Genomic DNA, 18,488 nt, shown 5'->3' on the forward strand with positions numbered 1-18,488 from the left:
CATGGGCAAAGCCAATAGCTCTTGCATAAGCAAGACCTATGAGCTTTTCCAATTCTTGTTATCAGTTGAGGTGAGAGAACCCTGGAGGTATAGAACTTTTGTCAATATCCACAGAGTCTAAAACTTTCCCACATATCTAGAAAGACTGAAATTCAAAGGAAAAATCTTGTTATTTCCAAAATGCATTTAGGGGCCTTTCTTGTCACTGGTGATAGGCCTACACACACAAGTGGGTACCTATTTATTTGGAGATGTGTGGGAACAGTGGGTGGTAAAGTTCTCCACAGATTCCAAAACTTCCCCTCACAGAAACCTGAGAAGTTGGTGTGATTTAGCCAAAGTTTAATGTTTACTGGGTGTTCTCGATAAGAACAGCAGTGGGATCCTCAAAAAGACTAGTTCAGACAAGTTCCCCTGGGTGCCACCCCACCATGTGCCCAAGTACAGCTGCTACCAAATCTCCAGAAAGATTGAACTGCAATAGAAAAATGTTGATGTTTCCACAGTGCTTTTAGAGGCCTTGCCTACCATTGGTGAAAGGCCCACTGACACAAGTGGGGTGCCATTTTAATTGGGAGGATTGTGGGAATACTGAGTGGTATGACTTTTGTCGATCCTCATAGAGTCCAAAGCCATTGCTATAGAAACATGAGAAAATTCTGTCATTTAGGCCAAACCACCCTGGACTTACCTGGGTATCTAGATTTAAGAAAATCTGGGGTTGCTAGGTTTTCCTAGTTGCCACTCCACCCTGGCCTCAAATATTGCTGCTACCCACATCTCGAGAAAGATTGAAATTCAGTGGAAAATCTTAATGTTTCCATAATGCATTTTCGGGCCTTTCCTTTCGCTGGTAATGGGCCCACCCACACAAGTATCATTATCAACCACAGGGGCAGCCCTGCACACCCAAACTAGGGGCAATCCTTAATTAGACCTAACATTGGTTCTGGTTACTATTTACATAAACAGTTTTTTAACAAACAGTCAATGATACCAACATATTAAATTGTTAAAAAAGGAGAAAAAATAAGCTATATTGAAAAAACTATATATCTCCTTTTTAGATTTTTGGTGTTGGTAAAAAAAATGTTAGCACATTTTAGTATTTTATTACAATTTTTCACATTCGGTGTGTTGGTGTAACTTTCTTTTTCACCCTTTTCTTCTCTTTCCTCTCTCTTCTCTCTTTTTTCATCCTTTTCCTTTTTACTGTTTTTGTTCTATAGAAGGAGCAAATCTTTTATCTATACCCATATGAATGTAATTTTTGTATTTTATAAATCTTTTTGGGCGCTCAGTAAAAAAGCCCTGTCCTGATGATGACCATGTAATTATGCAAAGGTCGAAACGTCGTTGACGCATATGTGGCCGTAATTAATAAAGGACGCGTCGTCTAGCTTGATGTTGGTCTAGTTTTCTCCTGAACCTCTTTTGCTATGTAATCCCTTCTATCCGCCACTTGTCTGGTTTTGTATTGTATAGCACATTTTTTATGTACCAGTGTATTGTTCTGAGCGTTTGTCTTAACGGTTTCTCTATTTATCAATTGAATAAAATTGACATAATTTTCCAATTTCCTATTGTCAAATGGGTTCCTCTATATAGTTTTCTCTATAGAGCTTCTTTTTTCTCCTTTTTTTTTTTTTTTTTTTTTTTTTTTTGTTGAAACCGTTTATTACAGAATCCAAAAGATGTACAAAGATGGGCCTACAACCTTCAGGCCGGCCGCTAGCAAACAGGAAGAGCATATAATACAAGCAGTAAAACACACGCTGCGGCAGAAGAGAGGTCACAGGAGTTGAAAGAAGCGTCGGCAGCCACACCATCCGGACCCCACACAACGGTTTCATTTTTATATAAGAAACGAAAAAACAAATCCACAAGGCAACCAACAGTCGAAGCAGCAGCATGAGCTCCCCTGGGGGGGACCCTACCGATCCACAGGAATAGCAGGGGGGGGGATAGGTCGGGACGGAGACAAAGTGAACTCAATGCCCAGAACCAGGGAGACAAGCAGGCTAAGGAGACGGGGCCGGTGACAGATCAGGCGTCAGCGGCGGGGTACAGATTCCCCCACGGTAGGTGTTCCAGGGGCCCCACACTTTCACCCATTTCCCAGGCTTACCTCTCGCAACATACACTACCTTTTCCCGAAACATACACCAATCCATGTTGTCCTTCCACGCCGAGATAGTTGGCAACCTCTGGGAACACCACAATTGCGCAATATCACGCTTGGCCACCATATATCCCAGAGTCACCCACCACGTCTGCGGCACTGAGTAGTCGGTTGGCTCCCACACATTTAGGAGACATCTCCTCGCCTCGGGCAGCAGCGTCACATGCGTGACTGCCTGCAAAACCGCATGCACACCACGCCAGAATCGCGCCACCTTCGGGCATTCCCACAAAATATGGAGAAAGGTCCCCAAAGAACCACACCCACGCTTACACAACCCGTCCACGGCATAGCCCATACGCATCAGACCCGGCCCCGTAACATAGACCCTATGAAGTATCTTGAGCTGGACGAAGCGAAGGCGAGCCGGTATGGCCACCTCTTTCGGGGAGGCCACCACAGACACCCAGTCCTCGTCATCCAGCTCATCAGCCCCCCACGCCTCACGAAGGCTAGTCAGCAGTCCCGAGCGATCATTGATGAGCTTTTTGTAAATTAATGAAATCGTGCCGTCCGGTACATGCCCATCTAGCACTCTATCTTCCAGAGGGGAGTACTCCGGGATGGAGGCAACATCCGGGAATACGGAGCACAGCGCGTGACGGACCTGCATATATCGAAAGTACTCCCTGTCCTGCAACTGGAATTCCGTCTGCAGCACCTCGAACGTCTTAAATCCCCCCCTCGTCCAGAGATCGCCCACCTTGCTGATGCCTATCATGTCCCACTTCTCAAAGCCCTTCGAGGTCCACAGGGAGCCCAGCCGCTCCGATGCATACAGTGGCGTCGCCCGGGTCAACCGGTCCTTCCACCCCATCGCCAAGTTAGCCGCGTGCCACACCCGTACCGCGACCCGCGTAGGGCCCGTCAGACGCGCGTCAAGCGATCTAGAATACAGCGCCCGATTATAGTCGCCACCCGGCAGTAATAGTTTATCCATTTCAAAGGCCGGGTTAAGAGCGGGCCCATAAAGGCCGTGGTTTATCGCAGCCAGCTGGGAGGCCCAGTAATACCGTTTGATGTCTGGGAGGGCGACCCCCCCCGTCGTACCACGGGAGCGTCAGCTTCGCAAGGGCAATACGCGGCCTACCCTCCCAGAACAGGCGTCGCTGCAGACTCTCCACCTCGCGAAAGTAGCGCGCCGGGACAACGTCCATCGTATTCTGTAAAGCGTACAGGAAACGTGGCAGCGACATCATCTTAAACAATGCCGAGCGGTGAGAGCGGCAAGCGCCTCCAACGCGCCACGTCATCCTTCAGGCGCTGGAGGGGGGGGAGCAAGTTCTGTTTATATCGGGCCTCCGCGTCCAGGGTAATGAAGATACCCAGGTACTTAAATCCCTGCGGAGCGATCTGGATGGGACAACCCCACGGAAGGATAGGAGCCTCCCCGGAAAGGACATACACACAAGATTTAGCCCAATTGATGACTAAGCCGGAGTTGCGGCAAAATGAGTGCAAAACATCAACTAGTACAATCAGTGATTTACGCGGGGAAGCAAGGTATAAAAGAATATCAGCGTAAAGGGATACGCGATCCTCATACTCGGGGGGGTCCATCGGAGACCACGGATAGAAGGATGCCACCGCAGCCACTCCGCCAGGGGCTCCAAGGCAAGCGCGAAGAGGAGCGGTGATAACGGGCAGCCCTGCCGCGTGCCCCTACCTAGCTCAAACGGAGCCGACACTCTACCGTTCACTGCCACCTGCGCCAGCGGTCCGGAATACAACAATTTCACCCAACCGATGAATCCCGGGCCAAAACCAAACTTCGCCAGTGTCGCCCAAATATATGGCCACTCAAGCGTGTCGAACGCCATAGTGGCGTCCAGGGACGCCAAAATGGCCGGCTCTCGTATGAACGGGACCCGCGCGAGCACCCCATGCAAGCGCCGCAGGTTGAGCGCAGTGTTGCGATGAGGGATAAAGCCGGACTGATCCTGGTGAATCAGATCGCACACCACGCCAACCAGCCGATTAGCCAACACCTTGGCGAGAATTTTGGGTTCCGCATTCAGCAGCGAAATGGGCCTGTAGGACGTGACCCGATCCCGCGGCCTCCCCTCCTTATGAATAACCACGATAGTGGCCAGACGCTGGTCCAGCGGGAGGGAACCCGCCGAGCGGGCCGCGAGGAACATAGCACGGAGATGTGGCGCCAGCGTATCCGGTCGTAGTTTATACAGTTCGATGGGAAGGCCATTAGGACCCATGGCCTTGCCGGAGGCGACCGAGCGTATGGCGAGGGCAATCTCCTCAGATGTTGGGGTCGCGTCCAACAACGCTTTATCCTCCTCCGAAAGGGAAGGCAACGCAATGTCTTTAAGTAAGGCATGGGAGTCCTCTTCCGAGCGGGAAGATACCGGGGAGTACACCCCACGGAAATATTCTGCAAAGCAATCGACAATTTCTCCTGGGTCAGTGACACACACACCATCCAATTGCTCAATCGACGGGACAACTCGACTCGCTCTCTCCTTTTTATCCAGCCACGCAATCAGTTTACCAGCCTTATCACCCACATCATACAGTCTCCCCTGTTGCTCCCTACTGAGGCCCCTGGCTGCCTCCGTGACAAGGGCCTTGTAGTCCGCCTGCTTGAGTCGGAGAGCATGCAATTTGTCCTCCGTCACCCCACACTCCAAATCACCCTCCAACTCAGTTATCTCAGTTTCAATACGGGTCACCTCCTCCCGCTCGCGCCTCCGGGAATGGGAAATAAGGGACAGGGCCTCCCCCCGGAGTACCGTCTTGAACGCCTCCCACAGAGAGACCGCCGAGGACACAGACCCCACATTATCTTCAAAATATCGCTTAAGGGATTTAACCAACTCTGTGCGAATGGTGGGGTCACGCAGGTACCAGGGATTAATCAGGACCATCCTCCCCTCCCCCCTCGGGACAATGTCGAAGTGCAACAGGAGCGGGGAGTGGTCTGAAATACCCCGCGCCAAATGGCGCACCTCCCCGACCCTCCCCGCATGCGCCGCTGGCATTAGGACATAATCTAGCCTCGAAAGACTGCCATGGGCCCCGGAATGAAAGGTGTACTGTATCTGCGTAGGGTGTTTCAAACGCCAGCAATCCACCAGCCCCTAGGTATCCAAGAGGCCGGACAACCACGCTTGGGCACGGGGGAGATCCCTAGGGGGGTGACGATCCTCAGTCCCGGAAACCACAGCGTTAAAATCCCCCCCAACCACTAGAATCCCCTTTTTTCTCCTTTTTTAACAATTTAATTTGTTGGTATCATTGACTGTTTGTTAAACAATTGTTTGTTTATCTAAATAGTAACTTAAACCATTGTTAGGACTAATCACCCACACATGTAAGCAACCTTTCTTCATCGATAAGAGTGAGAGTACAGAATAGTAGAACATTTTGTTATCTATTGAATTTGTTTTCATCTTTGGCTTCCAAATGTAAGTCAGTGTTAGCAAAGCATGCTCTGATCTCATGAATGTATGGGTAATTCTAAATTCAAGAGCCTTACGAATAACCTATGTTCCTGATCTCAGGTTCTTGGGCACATTTATACAAGGCATATTTTTCCTTCAGTTTGTTTTAAACCAGTTTTTATTGCATTTTAGTCAATTGAGTGGTCAAACATATACATAATGATAATTGTCGTCTTCCTCAACAATCCCTTATGGATATAACTACCCCAAGTTACATTATGAATCTGTTTGCTTATATCTAAAGTAATCATCCCCTTAATAACCCCCCCCCCCCCCGTTCCCCTCTGCAGGTCGCATACGGGGTTTAGTTGCATGTGATGACAAGCCTCTGACCATCCTTCGGCCCCCTTCTGTCTCTTTTCAACCTCTTTTTTATAACCTCAGGGTAGGGTGCCCAAATCTTTCTTTTTTGTTTTTACTCCTCTAGGTGCCTCATCCCTATTCCCCCTTCCCAGTTCTTTGGAGTGTTGGGCTCCCCGGTGGGGACTGTATCAATGACGAAGATTCGCCTGAATCTGGCTCCGGCTCTCATGCCATCTACCAGTGCTTCCCAGATTCTGGCACTTTCAACTGTGCATATCTTATGTGCATTCCTGAGTAGCACTCTACTCTCGCATCACCCCCAGGTTTCTATTTCCTTTTTCCACCCTGCAATACGGGCCCCCCCCCCGGACGCCTTCCAACGCCTTGTTATTTCCTCTTTGGCTAGGATAAAAGCCAGATCCTGAAATCTGTTGATGACCCTCGTTTCAGAAGTGTTCTCCCAATCCTTATCTTCCATAGGGATGTCCAGGTTCATTGCCCATTGTTTCCTCAGTGTTGTCAGGGACTTTAAGGAGTCGTTGCCAATCGCTGTATATAGGCATGTGACTGCCTTTATTCTCCCTCCTGCTGTGTCTGTATATTGACAAGTTGAGCGTTGTTTAAGATCTGAGGGACCCATCCTCCAATGTCCTCTGATGGCCACTTTTATTGATCTGTAAAGCAAAAAGTGGCCCTGGGTGAAGCCCCAGTCTGCCTGAAACGTTTTGAATGGGAGAAGCTCCCCCTCCCTGTATAGGTCCCCAGCTTAGTTGCTACCACCTGTATCCAGTCCGCTAGGCCCCTCCACTGTCCCCCGTGCAGCAGAATGCGTACCATCGTCAGTGGGAGGTCTGGCGAGTAAGGGACTCGGCTGTGTGTCTTCTGGAGACATCTTTCCCAGCAACGCCGTATTGCCTGTAGCTCACTTAAGCCCTCCCGTGGCATCCCGCTAATTTTCGAGAGTACCCGCAAGAGCACGTCCACCTCGGAGACAAATGGCCCCATCTTCCTTCCCTGTCTCTGTCTTCCCGCCACCCATTGTGTGAACCACTGTAGTTGGCCTGAAAGGTAACATGATTCAAAGTAGGGGATTGCGAGTCCTCCCTCTCCTGTCGGGCGTTTCAGTCTCACTAGGGCCAAACACCGACAGCCTGTCCCCCAGATAAAGGACACCATAAGGGAGTCCAGCTTGGTGAACCGTGTTCTCTCTATCCATAAAAGGCAGTGTTGTGAAGAAGTACAGTAGCAGCAGGAGAGCCACCATTTTTCTGAGCGCTACCCTACTTGCAACTGATAGGGGGAGCCCCTCAAAAGGTCATGCTGGCTTTTAGGGACCTTGTAATAGCCCCCATGATTCCTTCCTGGACGTCTAGTTGGGAGTGGTAGATTTTGACTCCCAGGTATCCTTGACAGGAAGGCTCCCTCACAAGATCGCCCAACCCACCCGGTGGGTCCCTGCCCTCCGTCAGTAGGAAGATCCGAGATTGCTGCCAATTTACTTTAAGCCCCTATAGCGCACCACATTCAGTCATCTTTTCTCTGGTGCCCTGCAGTTCCCCTCCCAGATTGTCCGGGAACAATAATAAATCGTCAGCATACAGCGCAATGTGATGGGTATGTCCCCCTAACTGCAGGCAGCAATATCTATCGCCTGTCCGAGTAAGGCATACCAGTGGCTCCATGGCCAAGGCAAACAGCAAGGTGGAGAGGGGCACCTGTGTTGCGTATCCCTCACCACCCCGTACTGCTACGATATTGTGCAGCCAGTTCGAACCCTAGCCAAGGTGTCTGTATAAAGTAGCTTGACCCATTGCAGGGAGCCCTGTCCCATCTGCATACGTTCTATGACCATATACAAGAACCCCCACTTGAGGCTATCCAAGGCCTTTTCTATGTCAATCACGAAGACTGCTCCCTCTCCTCCCCCGCGCCCACTCGCCTCCATTATGAACAGCAATAGTCTTATATTTAGGGCCGTGTCGCGTCCTGGAATGAACCCTACCTGGTCCAGGTGGACAAGGGCGGTCATAAATGGGAGAAGCCTCATTGGTAGAAGCTTGCTCAGTATTTTAAAATCGAGAGTAAGCATAGGGTGATTTACCCAGTTTGAGTAGGGGGACTACTAGTGTTTCCTGCGTGGTACGGGTGAGAGCCCCCTCTTCTCCGGCCACCTCGTACATCTTCACCAGTCTTAGGGCCAGTTCCTTTACGTAGGAAGCATAAAACTCTGCAGGGAAACCATCCGTTCCCGGAGTTTTACCCTTGGCAAACCCCTTAATGGCCGCCCTCACTTCTTGTATGGTAATATCTGCCCCCAGTATCTCCCCATTTTATTCTGTCAGGGTGGGTAGGGGTAGCGGAGCAAGGAAGCCCGCCATCTCCCTCACCCCCGTCCCTCCACGCTCTTGTATAAAGCTGCATAAAACTCCAGGAACCTCCCATTGATCTCTTCCTGTCTATACAGGCGGTGTTTCCAGCATGATATTCTATTTCTACTATAGGTGTGACCTACAGGTCGGGTTGGCCAGCCAAGCCAATTAGGAGCTCATCCTATCCCTTTCCGCATGGGTTTGTTCCATGTATTTTTTGTAATCCAAGCACCTCAACAGTTCCTCTCGGATGGCCATCCTCTCCTTAGCGTCCAGGAGCTCCTGCCGGAGCTCCAGGCATCTGCGCCTCAATCTCTCTAACGTCTGTAGTTCTCAGTCCGCCTTCTCCACTATGCATATTTTTCCTTCATACTCATTTTTCATTCATATGATGTTACCTTGTGAATTGTTCCATGGTCGGTACATATTGAAACATCATATGAAGTTGCAGCTCGGGTGATGGTTCTGGGTACTGCATGTGTTTGGACACTGGGGGCAAAGAAATACGCATGAAAATATTGTCTCCTACTTCAAATTTTTTTCTACTTGGTTTAATTAGTTTTTGATTTCAGTGGCTAGTTAATTTGGGATAACCAGGTGCAATCTACATCAGTGACCCCTTGCTAAATATCGAATTTGTCTACTTTTCAGAATTTTACTTCTTTCCAAGTTCAACTGTGGATTTTGCACCTCTTTTCCCTACAAACTGCAGTTAGGCAAAAAACACAAAAATAGGAAAAAATGACGACCACTTAACAAAATTGCAAAAACCGTTTTTGAAAAAATGTTTTGTTTGTTTTTAACTGTGCCTGGGAAGATGGCGATCAAACCTTTTGTTGATGGCATTTTTAGAAAGAAAATACACTGTCTTGCACAGTACATTTTCCCAAAATTCCAAAAAGTTACTTCCTGGATCCTCATGCTGGATTTTCACAAAAATGTTTCCCGGCTTACTTGGATCATTCCACAAACGGATACTAACTCCTTATTATAGAACCCTCAAAACATAAACACTGAGAGGCTTAGAAAGAGACCACGTGCCTTAGTGACGCTGCGACCCTGAAGAGTGATTTGTTACTTTCAGTACCCGAATATCAACTCCACTCCACTCCACTGAAAGATGGTTTTATGCCCAGTATCAGTCAGCATTCAAAATGATATTGAAGTTGGTTTTAGTGCCAGAATGGTTGTATCAGTTTAAAGTGCTTGGGGTATGGAAATCAGAAAACTTGCAATACTGCAAGTCAGCCAAGAAGCCCTTTGTTGAGGTATGGCTGCAGGGTCATATTTCTCCGTTAGGGCTGGAAAATGGCCCCATATAAGATAGATAATAATGTGTTGATATTTGATAGTGTCTGGAGCATTCTGTTGAATTGTAGTATTCATAAACGTGGTGTCTTTGTTAGTAACTCCTGACTGATGGCCTCTTACTGTCATTTTCTCGGGTGCTACTCTTTCCCACCATGTCTTCTCTGGCTTCCTTCATTTTATCTGGTCATGCTCATGATTTCTAATATGTAATGGAATGTCTTCTAGACTGTCTTTTTGTATTGATATTGTTGTGATATTTTTTTCTCTTGATAAGGGTGTGTTTGATGATTTGACAAACAAGGTGTGTATTGTGTTGAGTTTTGTTTTGGTCTATGCTTGTCAAAGTTTCCCGCTTTAAAACTTGGTGCATGTAATAGGTGACCGATTAAAATTATTGTAAGTAATTGTATGTAATTGGAATCCTTCTGTCTGTTTGATTTCAGCCTCATGGACCGAGAAGTTGCGTTGCTAGCGGAGATGGACAAAGTAAAAGCAGAAGCTAGTAAGCATTTCTTCCTGATTTTGCTTTTTCCCATTTTCATTGGCATCAATTACATGTGTTTTCTGTACTAGTAATGCATATGCCATCTTTGCGTCTCCTGGCAGTGCAGCCTTCTAATGGGTGTGAGGCAGTCACCAGTGTCAGGCAACAAGCAGCCTGGTCTCTAGTGCGGTTGGCCCCATTCGTCAACTGGAGTTAACAGACAGTTCAGGTCTCCTTTATTGCTACCTGTCTCTCTCTTCATTTGCATATAAGTATCGATAGTGGTGTCTTCTTGCTGGCCCTGGTTTCATTCTTTGTATTCAGACTAGGCTCGGTCTGCTGGTATTGCCGTTGACAGCAGTCTCACTCCAGATTTATTGTGCCTGTTGCTGCCTTTGCTTGGCTGTCGCTGATGTGGTCTCTCTGCGGTGCTGGTTGGGGTGGTGTCATATGCTTTGTGCTGGTTCAGACTCTTGCTTTCTCCTCCAGTGGACATTTTAAAGAACCGCCAGAAAAAGGCAGAGGACCTTAAAAAACTGACAGATGTGGCTGTGAGAATGACAGAGGAGCAGCTTTCAGAACTGCGTGCTGATATTAAGGTAACCCTCTTATAGGACCCCTGTCATTTCGAATCGCAAACGATACAGTCGATGGAAGGTGTCAGAAGAGACTCCCTAATAATAATAATAATAATAAAACCACTTATAGAGCGCCTGGTTACACTCAAGACGGTGTGTCCCCGCGCTGACGAAATGCTAATTAGCACTAACAGTAGTGTCTACGTGCTGACTTAAGTGCAGCAAAAAATACTATAATTTCCAAATTTTTTGTGTACATTGATCTTCTCTTGCATCACTTATCCCTTCACTCCTGGTCTAGTTTCTCCGATCCCATGGTCTTGTCCCTCCTTTCCCTGACTCTTGCAATCTTGTCTCACTCTTCACAATCTCATCTCATGCTCCCTCCTCAGTGCCATACTTCACTTTTATGCCATTACTCTGTCATCAGGGTGAACATTGATCCAACCCTCTAATACCTTCAAAGCTCAAGTTGTAATGTCTCCTCTGCTAGGGATGTCAACGCTACTTTGTCTGTGCTCTCTCTTACCTTTCCTATGTCTGCAGTGTGCCATCCCTCTCTCTGCCTGCCCCCTGCTGTGCCAGTGAAGTCATTTGTACCTCTGCCTCCATTATTATTTGAACATTGCTTCTACGTCTCCTATATAGCATTTTGTGAGTGAACGGAAGTATGACGAAGACCTTGGGCGGTCGGCACGGTTCACCTGTGACCTGGAGCCTCTAAAGAACAGCATTAACCTTTTTGGTCAAGGTAAGAAATCTGGGGTCCTGGGCGAAAAAAAAGTGCATATCAAATGTTCGATACCCACCAGTGGACCAAGTGCATGCTGTCGCCTGCGCCAGCCAATACCAGTTCTTCCTTGTCCTTTTCCAGACAGTGGGATTGCCGCTTCAGATAGCAGCCATCTGTTTGCCATGACGGGCTGATTCATTTGAGCATCCAACAGAGGCAAATACACAGCCCTCACTTCCTCCATCGAACGATCCTCATTACAATTATGAAATATTTGGCAGTGGGATTGATGAATTGGCGTATGAAGACGTTCATCAAATTATACATTGCATTTGTCTATCTGATCACCCAAACAGGGTTCGCACAGTTCTTTCCTTGCATGCCCTCTTGGTAGTATCTCAAGACCCAAAGTGTTAAAATAAGCCCACTTCAGGTGACGAGTTGTACTGTATTGATTACTTAACAGCGTTTCCACATAAAGGGGAGGGAGTCTACTTATTTCTTCAGTGGGGACACAGATATCCTTCACCAATGACTGCTTTGTGTACCCCTTCCAGAGGCCAGTAGCTTCCTGCAGTTAACACCATAGTTGAGCTTTGGTTGTGCGGGAAAGGAGAACGCATGTTTCTTCCTAGTCTGTGTACTTCCCCTTGAAATAGTTTTAGAAGTGATGATCCTTCCTTTTAGATGGACTGGTTGAGCACTTCATCTTCTCGATAGCTCTCACAGTGTACATCCTTTCTGGCCTGCTGCTATTTCAGGGCTGGCACTCCCACTCAAGCTTGTCAGCAGAGTACTGGCTTACACATTAAACTTTTTCAGTACATATCTGCCATCAGCCCCAGTGCCCCTGCGGAACATGGATGGTCCTGCGCCTCGGATCTAGGGATGGCTGTGGCACTTACAGGGAACTGAGTGGTGGAATTGTCTGGAATACTCAGCACTTCTAACATAGGACATCCCAACAACCATGGACTATTCCACCCAGCACAAGACTAAATAGCACTTTAAAATCATCAAGGAATTAGGAAGATGCTGCACAGATGCAGTTTTCAGTGCAGTGTAATACTTCAGAGGGCGTGAAAGTATTGCTATCTGGTTTCACCCTTTTTTCTCTGCTTTGAGTCCGCTGCTGTTTCTTTTCCAGTGTCCCATCCAAAGAACAGCTACTCCAACAGATCACGCTGCAGCTCTGTGACCTCTGCTACCAGTCCCAGTGAAGCCTCTGCACCATCCACCCCAGACTGTTCCTCCACTCCTAGCATCGCCTCCACCACAAGGAAAACGCTTACTTCCGGAGAAGGACCGGGAACTGCCACCCATACCGGGGGCCGTCCCAGCCAACCACCTCGTCAGGTAATGATCCACCTTTAGACATTGTGCAAACAACGATCACTCACTTCACAAGTCTGTGCTACCAATATTTCTATAGAAGGACCGAGCTTGGATATCTGCGCTAGGGAATATATGATGTTACTTAGCAGACCATTACTTCGCAAGTTTTTACTATGATGTTTTTATATCGCAAGCACCATTACTGCGCAAGATTTAACTGCGCATGCTTTTAGTTCGCAAATACATTTAAAAGTAGTAAATATGCATTTACTTCGCAGTATATTACTAAGTATACAACTTCTACGCATTTTTGACTCTTTTACCCATACCCTCATACACTACATTACCCTACACTACCCAAACACCACTACACTACCCTAAAACACTACCCTACAATACACAAACACCACAACTCTATCCTAAACCCAAATACACTACTCTACACTACATAAACATAACCCTACAACCTAAAAGACAACCCCCTGCATGACTACTACCCTAAACCCAAATACGCTACTCTACACTACATAAACACAACCCTAAAACCTAAAAGACAACCCCCTGCACCACAACACTACCCTAAACCCAAATACACTACTCTACACTACATAAAGACAACTCTACAACCTAAAAGACTACCCCCTGCACGACCACTGCCCTAAACCCAAATACACTACTCTACACTACATAAACACAACCCTAAAACCTAAAAGACAACCCCCTGCACGACCACTACCCTAAACCCAAATACACTACTCTACACTACATAAACACAACCCTAAAACCTAAAAGACAACCCCTTGCACAACCTCAAAAACTACACTGCCCCACTTACCTCTCTCTCCTCGTGGTCCCTCGCTTCACCGTGCTTCCTCTCTTCTCCTCCTTCATGCATCGTCAGAACTGCACGTCGTTGTTTTGAAACGGAAGCGCCTCCTTTTCCAAACAACGATGTGAATAGTCAGCAAAGTAATTGACTTTGCCAAGTAACGGTATATGCGAAGTAGAAGCATGCGAAGTAGAAGCATGCAAAGTAAAAGATTCTGCTAAGTAAAAAATGCATAGTAATGGTAAGTCTTAGTAGTGGCTGCAAAGTAATGGTAAATTACCGTGCTAGGACCTGCCCCAGCTAACCTCTCCTTAGGTAACTCCTTATTGACCACAATGTACATGCGAACATTAAACACCTAGGCGCATTACATCATTTTATTGTACTTGCAAATGCAGCAAATTTATTTTTAGTGCAAGTGCCTTTTGCATTTGGCAAAGGGCTCTAAGGTGTTTTTCTGATGACAAACTAAAGAGATGCACAAGAGTGAGGTGAAGTTCTGAGATAAGTAGGTGTGAATGCCGAGAGAAGGAGGAATTGGACTAACATGAAAGTGCAGCCATTTTGAAAGTTCTCAATTATTTATTTTTTGTGCATATAAATCTGTTTAATGGTTAATTTGAACTAATGCACAAAACATTTGTAACAATAATCCTGTGGTTGTGGCTTAAGACAGAGTCCCTCCTCCAATCGAAACATCACACTGCTGCCCTTTTATTTTATTACCAGATATAGTATATAGCACAGGAATCTCTAGGCTCAAAGAGCATGGCATTTATGGTACTTGGGAACATATTTGTTGTCGGTGAAAACTCCAGCTGAAGAGACATTGGCACTGCAGTCAGAAGATTGCTGCAGATCCTCTAACGTTATAAATCTGGGTTGGATGCGTCTTGGGTAAGCTTTTGGTTTGCAGCATGTTTGTTGCAAGCTGATGGTTTTTGGGTGAAAGTACTCATCTGGGCATTTTGCATCTTGGCTGGCCTTCCAGTACTTGTTTTTTCTGGCTGGTTCTACGCGTTTTCCCTCCAAATAGTGTTGATATTCAGGAAAGTTCACTGGAGGTTCTCTGGTGTAGAGATGCAGTAACCACACTACAACACAGTCAAGTCCTTAGAACAACTGACCAAGGGCCGCGTCACGTCATGACTGCGACGTGATCCTACAGCAGGCTCACCTTCAAACAAATCTAATATTTGATTCTCATCAAATAATGATATTCCCGGCTTGCACTAAATTAGTCCAACAACAGAGCCGGTCATTTATATCCGCCAAGGCACGGCTGAGTGATCTCAAAATCCCATATATGTTGCTATATCCAGCTCGCCTTAGGGTGGTCTTCAACTCCCATACTATCTTCTTTGATACCCCTGAGGAAGCCTTTGCCTGGATGGATGAGCAGCAACCTGTCAAGCCGCACTCCCCGCCGCCTAGATACTCAGATTCCTTGACTGGTGATCCGGGCCACCCACAGCCCAAGCCTAAAGATCGGCAACGCCATAGATCTAGATCTACTTGGCGGTCCAAAAACTGAGAACAAGAGGAGGAACCCGTGCCCCCTTCCAAAAAATTATCTCAGTGACTTCTTATGATCCTGTTATAGAGCGACATACTAAACTTGTAGTTTCGATTCAGCGCATACCAGGTGGAAACTGGGCCAGCATGCTGGGACTATTTCATCCCCCCCGACAAGACTTGGGTTAGTTAAAGGAATATGGGGATCCATTGGCGAATCTACACCCCACTCCCCTGTTGGGGGTGGGTGGTTTCACTCTCCGCGACAGATACTTCTACTGTTATGAGGTATTGGGGTGGGGGGAGGGTTGATGTATATGGGGGCGTTGTTTTATTGTTTCAGATTATGGTTATGCAGCAACTAGGTGCTTAGTGGATCCTTATCCAGGTATATCAGACACCAACATTAATTCTGTCACAACACAATGGCAACAGCACCTATAGTACACCCACTGGGGCAGCTTCATATAGTTAGCTGGAATATCAGGGGCATACTTGGCAAGATTAAGCGCTGGGCTGTCCTTAGACAGGCCAAACACATTGGTGCTGATGTTCTTTTGCTGCAAGAGACGCATATGTTGGGCACTAAAGCCCCATGTCTGGCCATATATGGCTTTTCCCATGTCTTTCATACCGGGTTCACCAGAGGCTCTAGAGGGGTTGCTATTTTGATTAATCGAAAAGTGCCTTTCACGTTGATAAAGACCTGGTCCGATACACCTGGGCGATAAATCTTTATACATGGGCTGGTCGCTGGTGAGGAGGTTGTGCTTGGCAGTATACATGACCCCCTTCCCCTCGGACAAGGCTTTGCTGACCATCTGGTGGGAGCATGGGGTGACCTGCCGGGAGCATTGTCAATAATCGGGGGAGATTGGAACGATGTCATGTCCCCAACCATGAATAGATGGCAACAGGCTGGAGTGGCCGCAGGGACCCCCAATACCAAATTACGGACTCTAGTGAATATGCTGGGCTGGATGGACACATGGCGAGTACATAACCCCACTAGGGCTTGTTATACCTACTATTCCCATACCCATGTTTCATATTCAAGACTAGATTAAATATTTATCCCCGGCACATTTGTATATAGGGTTCCTATGGCAGCGATTCTACCTTGGGGATTGTCGGACCATTCGCCGATCTCCATTCACCTTTTAATAGGTCCTGATGGGACTCGCTTGAGGTGACGAATCTCGACTTGGAACCTACACTACTCCACATATCGCACCTTGTTGCATCACTTACTTACAGAATATTTCCCAAATAATGTAGGGACGGTGACCTCGGCATGTTTGCTCTGGGGGGCCATGAAGCCCACACTTCATGGTACAGATATCAGCTTTTGTTCGACAGCACGCAAAACCCGTAGACAAGCACTGAATCAATTAGAAGCACAAAGTATGAGGATGGAACAGTGGAGCAGGGGTGTGGATGGTGCCGCGGCGCACCGCTAGGTATGCCTACTTCAGCAACAATATCATAGCACGTTGATAAGCGAGGTGCGGGTGGCATGGCTTCCCACACAGAGTAGAATCTTTCAGTGGGGCGATTAGTCTGAACGACTCTTTTATATAACTTTGCCAACAGACACAGGCACATGTTCCAGAACCAGCGGTCCGTGACTCAGCCAGGGCAGTTATAACTGATCCTAAGGCACTTGCAGATAGTTTTGCAGAGTATTATCAGTCCCTCCTCACAGCGCGTGAGGCCCTTGATGCCTCAGTCATCGACCAGTTCTTCATAGATCTCCCCACGAGCTCTCTCCGATGAAGCTTGTGACTCCCTCGATGCACCACTCACATTAGAGCAGAGGTCTTCAAACTTTTGTAGGTTGAGCCCCCCCCACTCAATTTTTTAGCTGACAGAAATTTCTGGAATCTGGTACACTACATAATTGACTGCCGCGCGCATATCCTGGGCCATATCCAGCAAATAATGTTCAACATAATAAGAGTGTTTAGTAAAGTGCAGGTTTGTGAGTGGGTGTGCTGAAATGACAGATTATTACATAGCTCAAACAACCATTTTCCTAGATAAAATGTGTGCAAATGGTTTTTACTAGGATGCTTTGTTTTACACATGACCTTGATTGATACCACCACCAACATAAATGTGACGGGTGTGCCTGTTTTTTGCCACAGACGGTCAATCTGTGGATAGATTTTTGCTACTGCCATCCTCAGGTAGTGCTCTACATCCAGGGGCTGATTTACAAGGAAGTGCTGCATCGTGGCACTGCAAGCCCTTTGGCTGCGCCACGCTGCGGCACTTCCAAAGCACAGGGATGCGACATATTTACAAGAATATGACGCATCTCTGTGCTTCCCACTGCGCTGGCGCACAAACTGCAGCCATGCGCTGGCGTAGGCATCCTTGCACCATGGTGGTTTTTGTGCAGGAAGGGGCACCTTCCTGCACATAAACAATCACTACAGGCATTTCCCTCTTTCAATGCATGCTGTAGAATGCAGCACGCATTGAAAGAGGGAAAAACAAGGAGAAATGAAAACATTTCTCCTCGTTGCACCTCGCTATGCCACCTCTAGGGTGGCGTAGCATTCAGACGCATTTCCAGATTTACGATTCCTCGTAAATCTGGAGATGTGTCTTGTTCCATAGGTGTTGCGTGGGAACACCCACAGCAATACCCATGGAACAACCCTTCAACACAAAGTACTGCGTGTGAAGGGGCCGTATTTACAAGGAGAGGAAAAGTCACGCAGGGTGGCTTTTCCCGTCCTTGTAAATATGAAGGCGCCACCAGTATGTCACGAAAAGTGACGTAATGGTGGTGCAGGGCGCTTATAAATCTGCCCCTAGTCTTTAATACAGCAAGTGCTGAGAACCCAATCTCACATAAATAGGACAAGCTGAAAGGCAAGAGAGTTTTGATAGCAGTTTCTCTCAAAGCTGAATATTCTGCAGACATTTTCATCCAAAACAGGGACTGTAAGGAAGACCGTGTCGTCAGATTTGTCGAGCACTCCCTAGCTCAGAGCTGGTACACGAGAAACAAATCTTCTCTAGAAATCATTAACAACCGTTTTAGGCAGCATTATAATGGGATAATTGCCCACCAACCTGTTATGGACCCGAAGACAAAGTTGAAAGTCCACAGAGAGGGCGTTGAACGAACACCTAATTGAGAATTCCTTAGTAGTGCGATAAGTTGCTTGCCTGAAGCAGTTGGGGTTAAGTACACGTCGGGCTTATGTTTAAAAAAAAAAATAGAACTAATAATAAATGAATGATGGTGTCTATTTTACTTCAGAGCAATGTTGTCTGACAGACTTTGTGGTGGCAGGGACATGTTAAGGACTTTGGGTGCCCTGGGCCAAAACTATTTTGGGGGCCCCTGTTCAGTACAGCTTTGAGTCTAAATGAT

The 18,488-nt window shown here is 47.2% G+C and overlaps 1 protein-coding gene across 4 annotated transcripts in view; it reads left to right on the forward strand.

Moving 5' to 3' along the window:
• The window catches only part of SPATS2 (spermatogenesis associated serine rich 2), a 432,511-nt gene that overhangs the window by 366,348 nt on the left and 47,675 nt on the right, over window positions 1–18,488 (forward strand). For all 4 annotated transcript variants that reach the window (XM_085600260.1, XM_085600261.1, XM_085600259.1 and 1 more), the window contains 4 exons: window positions 10,067–10,125; window positions 10,597–10,706; window positions 11,334–11,436; window positions 12,566–12,774. In XM_085600260.1, coding sequence (XP_085456386.1) covers window positions 10,067–10,125; window positions 10,597–10,706; window positions 11,334–11,436; window positions 12,566–12,774 — 481 coding nt within the window. The remainder of the gene's footprint in view (window positions 1–10,066; window positions 10,126–10,596; window positions 10,707–11,333; window positions 11,437–12,565; window positions 12,775–18,488) is intronic.

This window comes from Triturus cristatus, chromosome 4_2 (genome assembly GCF_964204655.1).
Source record: "Triturus cristatus chromosome 4_2, aTriCri1.1, whole genome shotgun sequence".
Taxonomy (NCBI): Eukaryota; Metazoa; Chordata; class Amphibia; order Caudata; family Salamandridae; genus Triturus; species Triturus cristatus.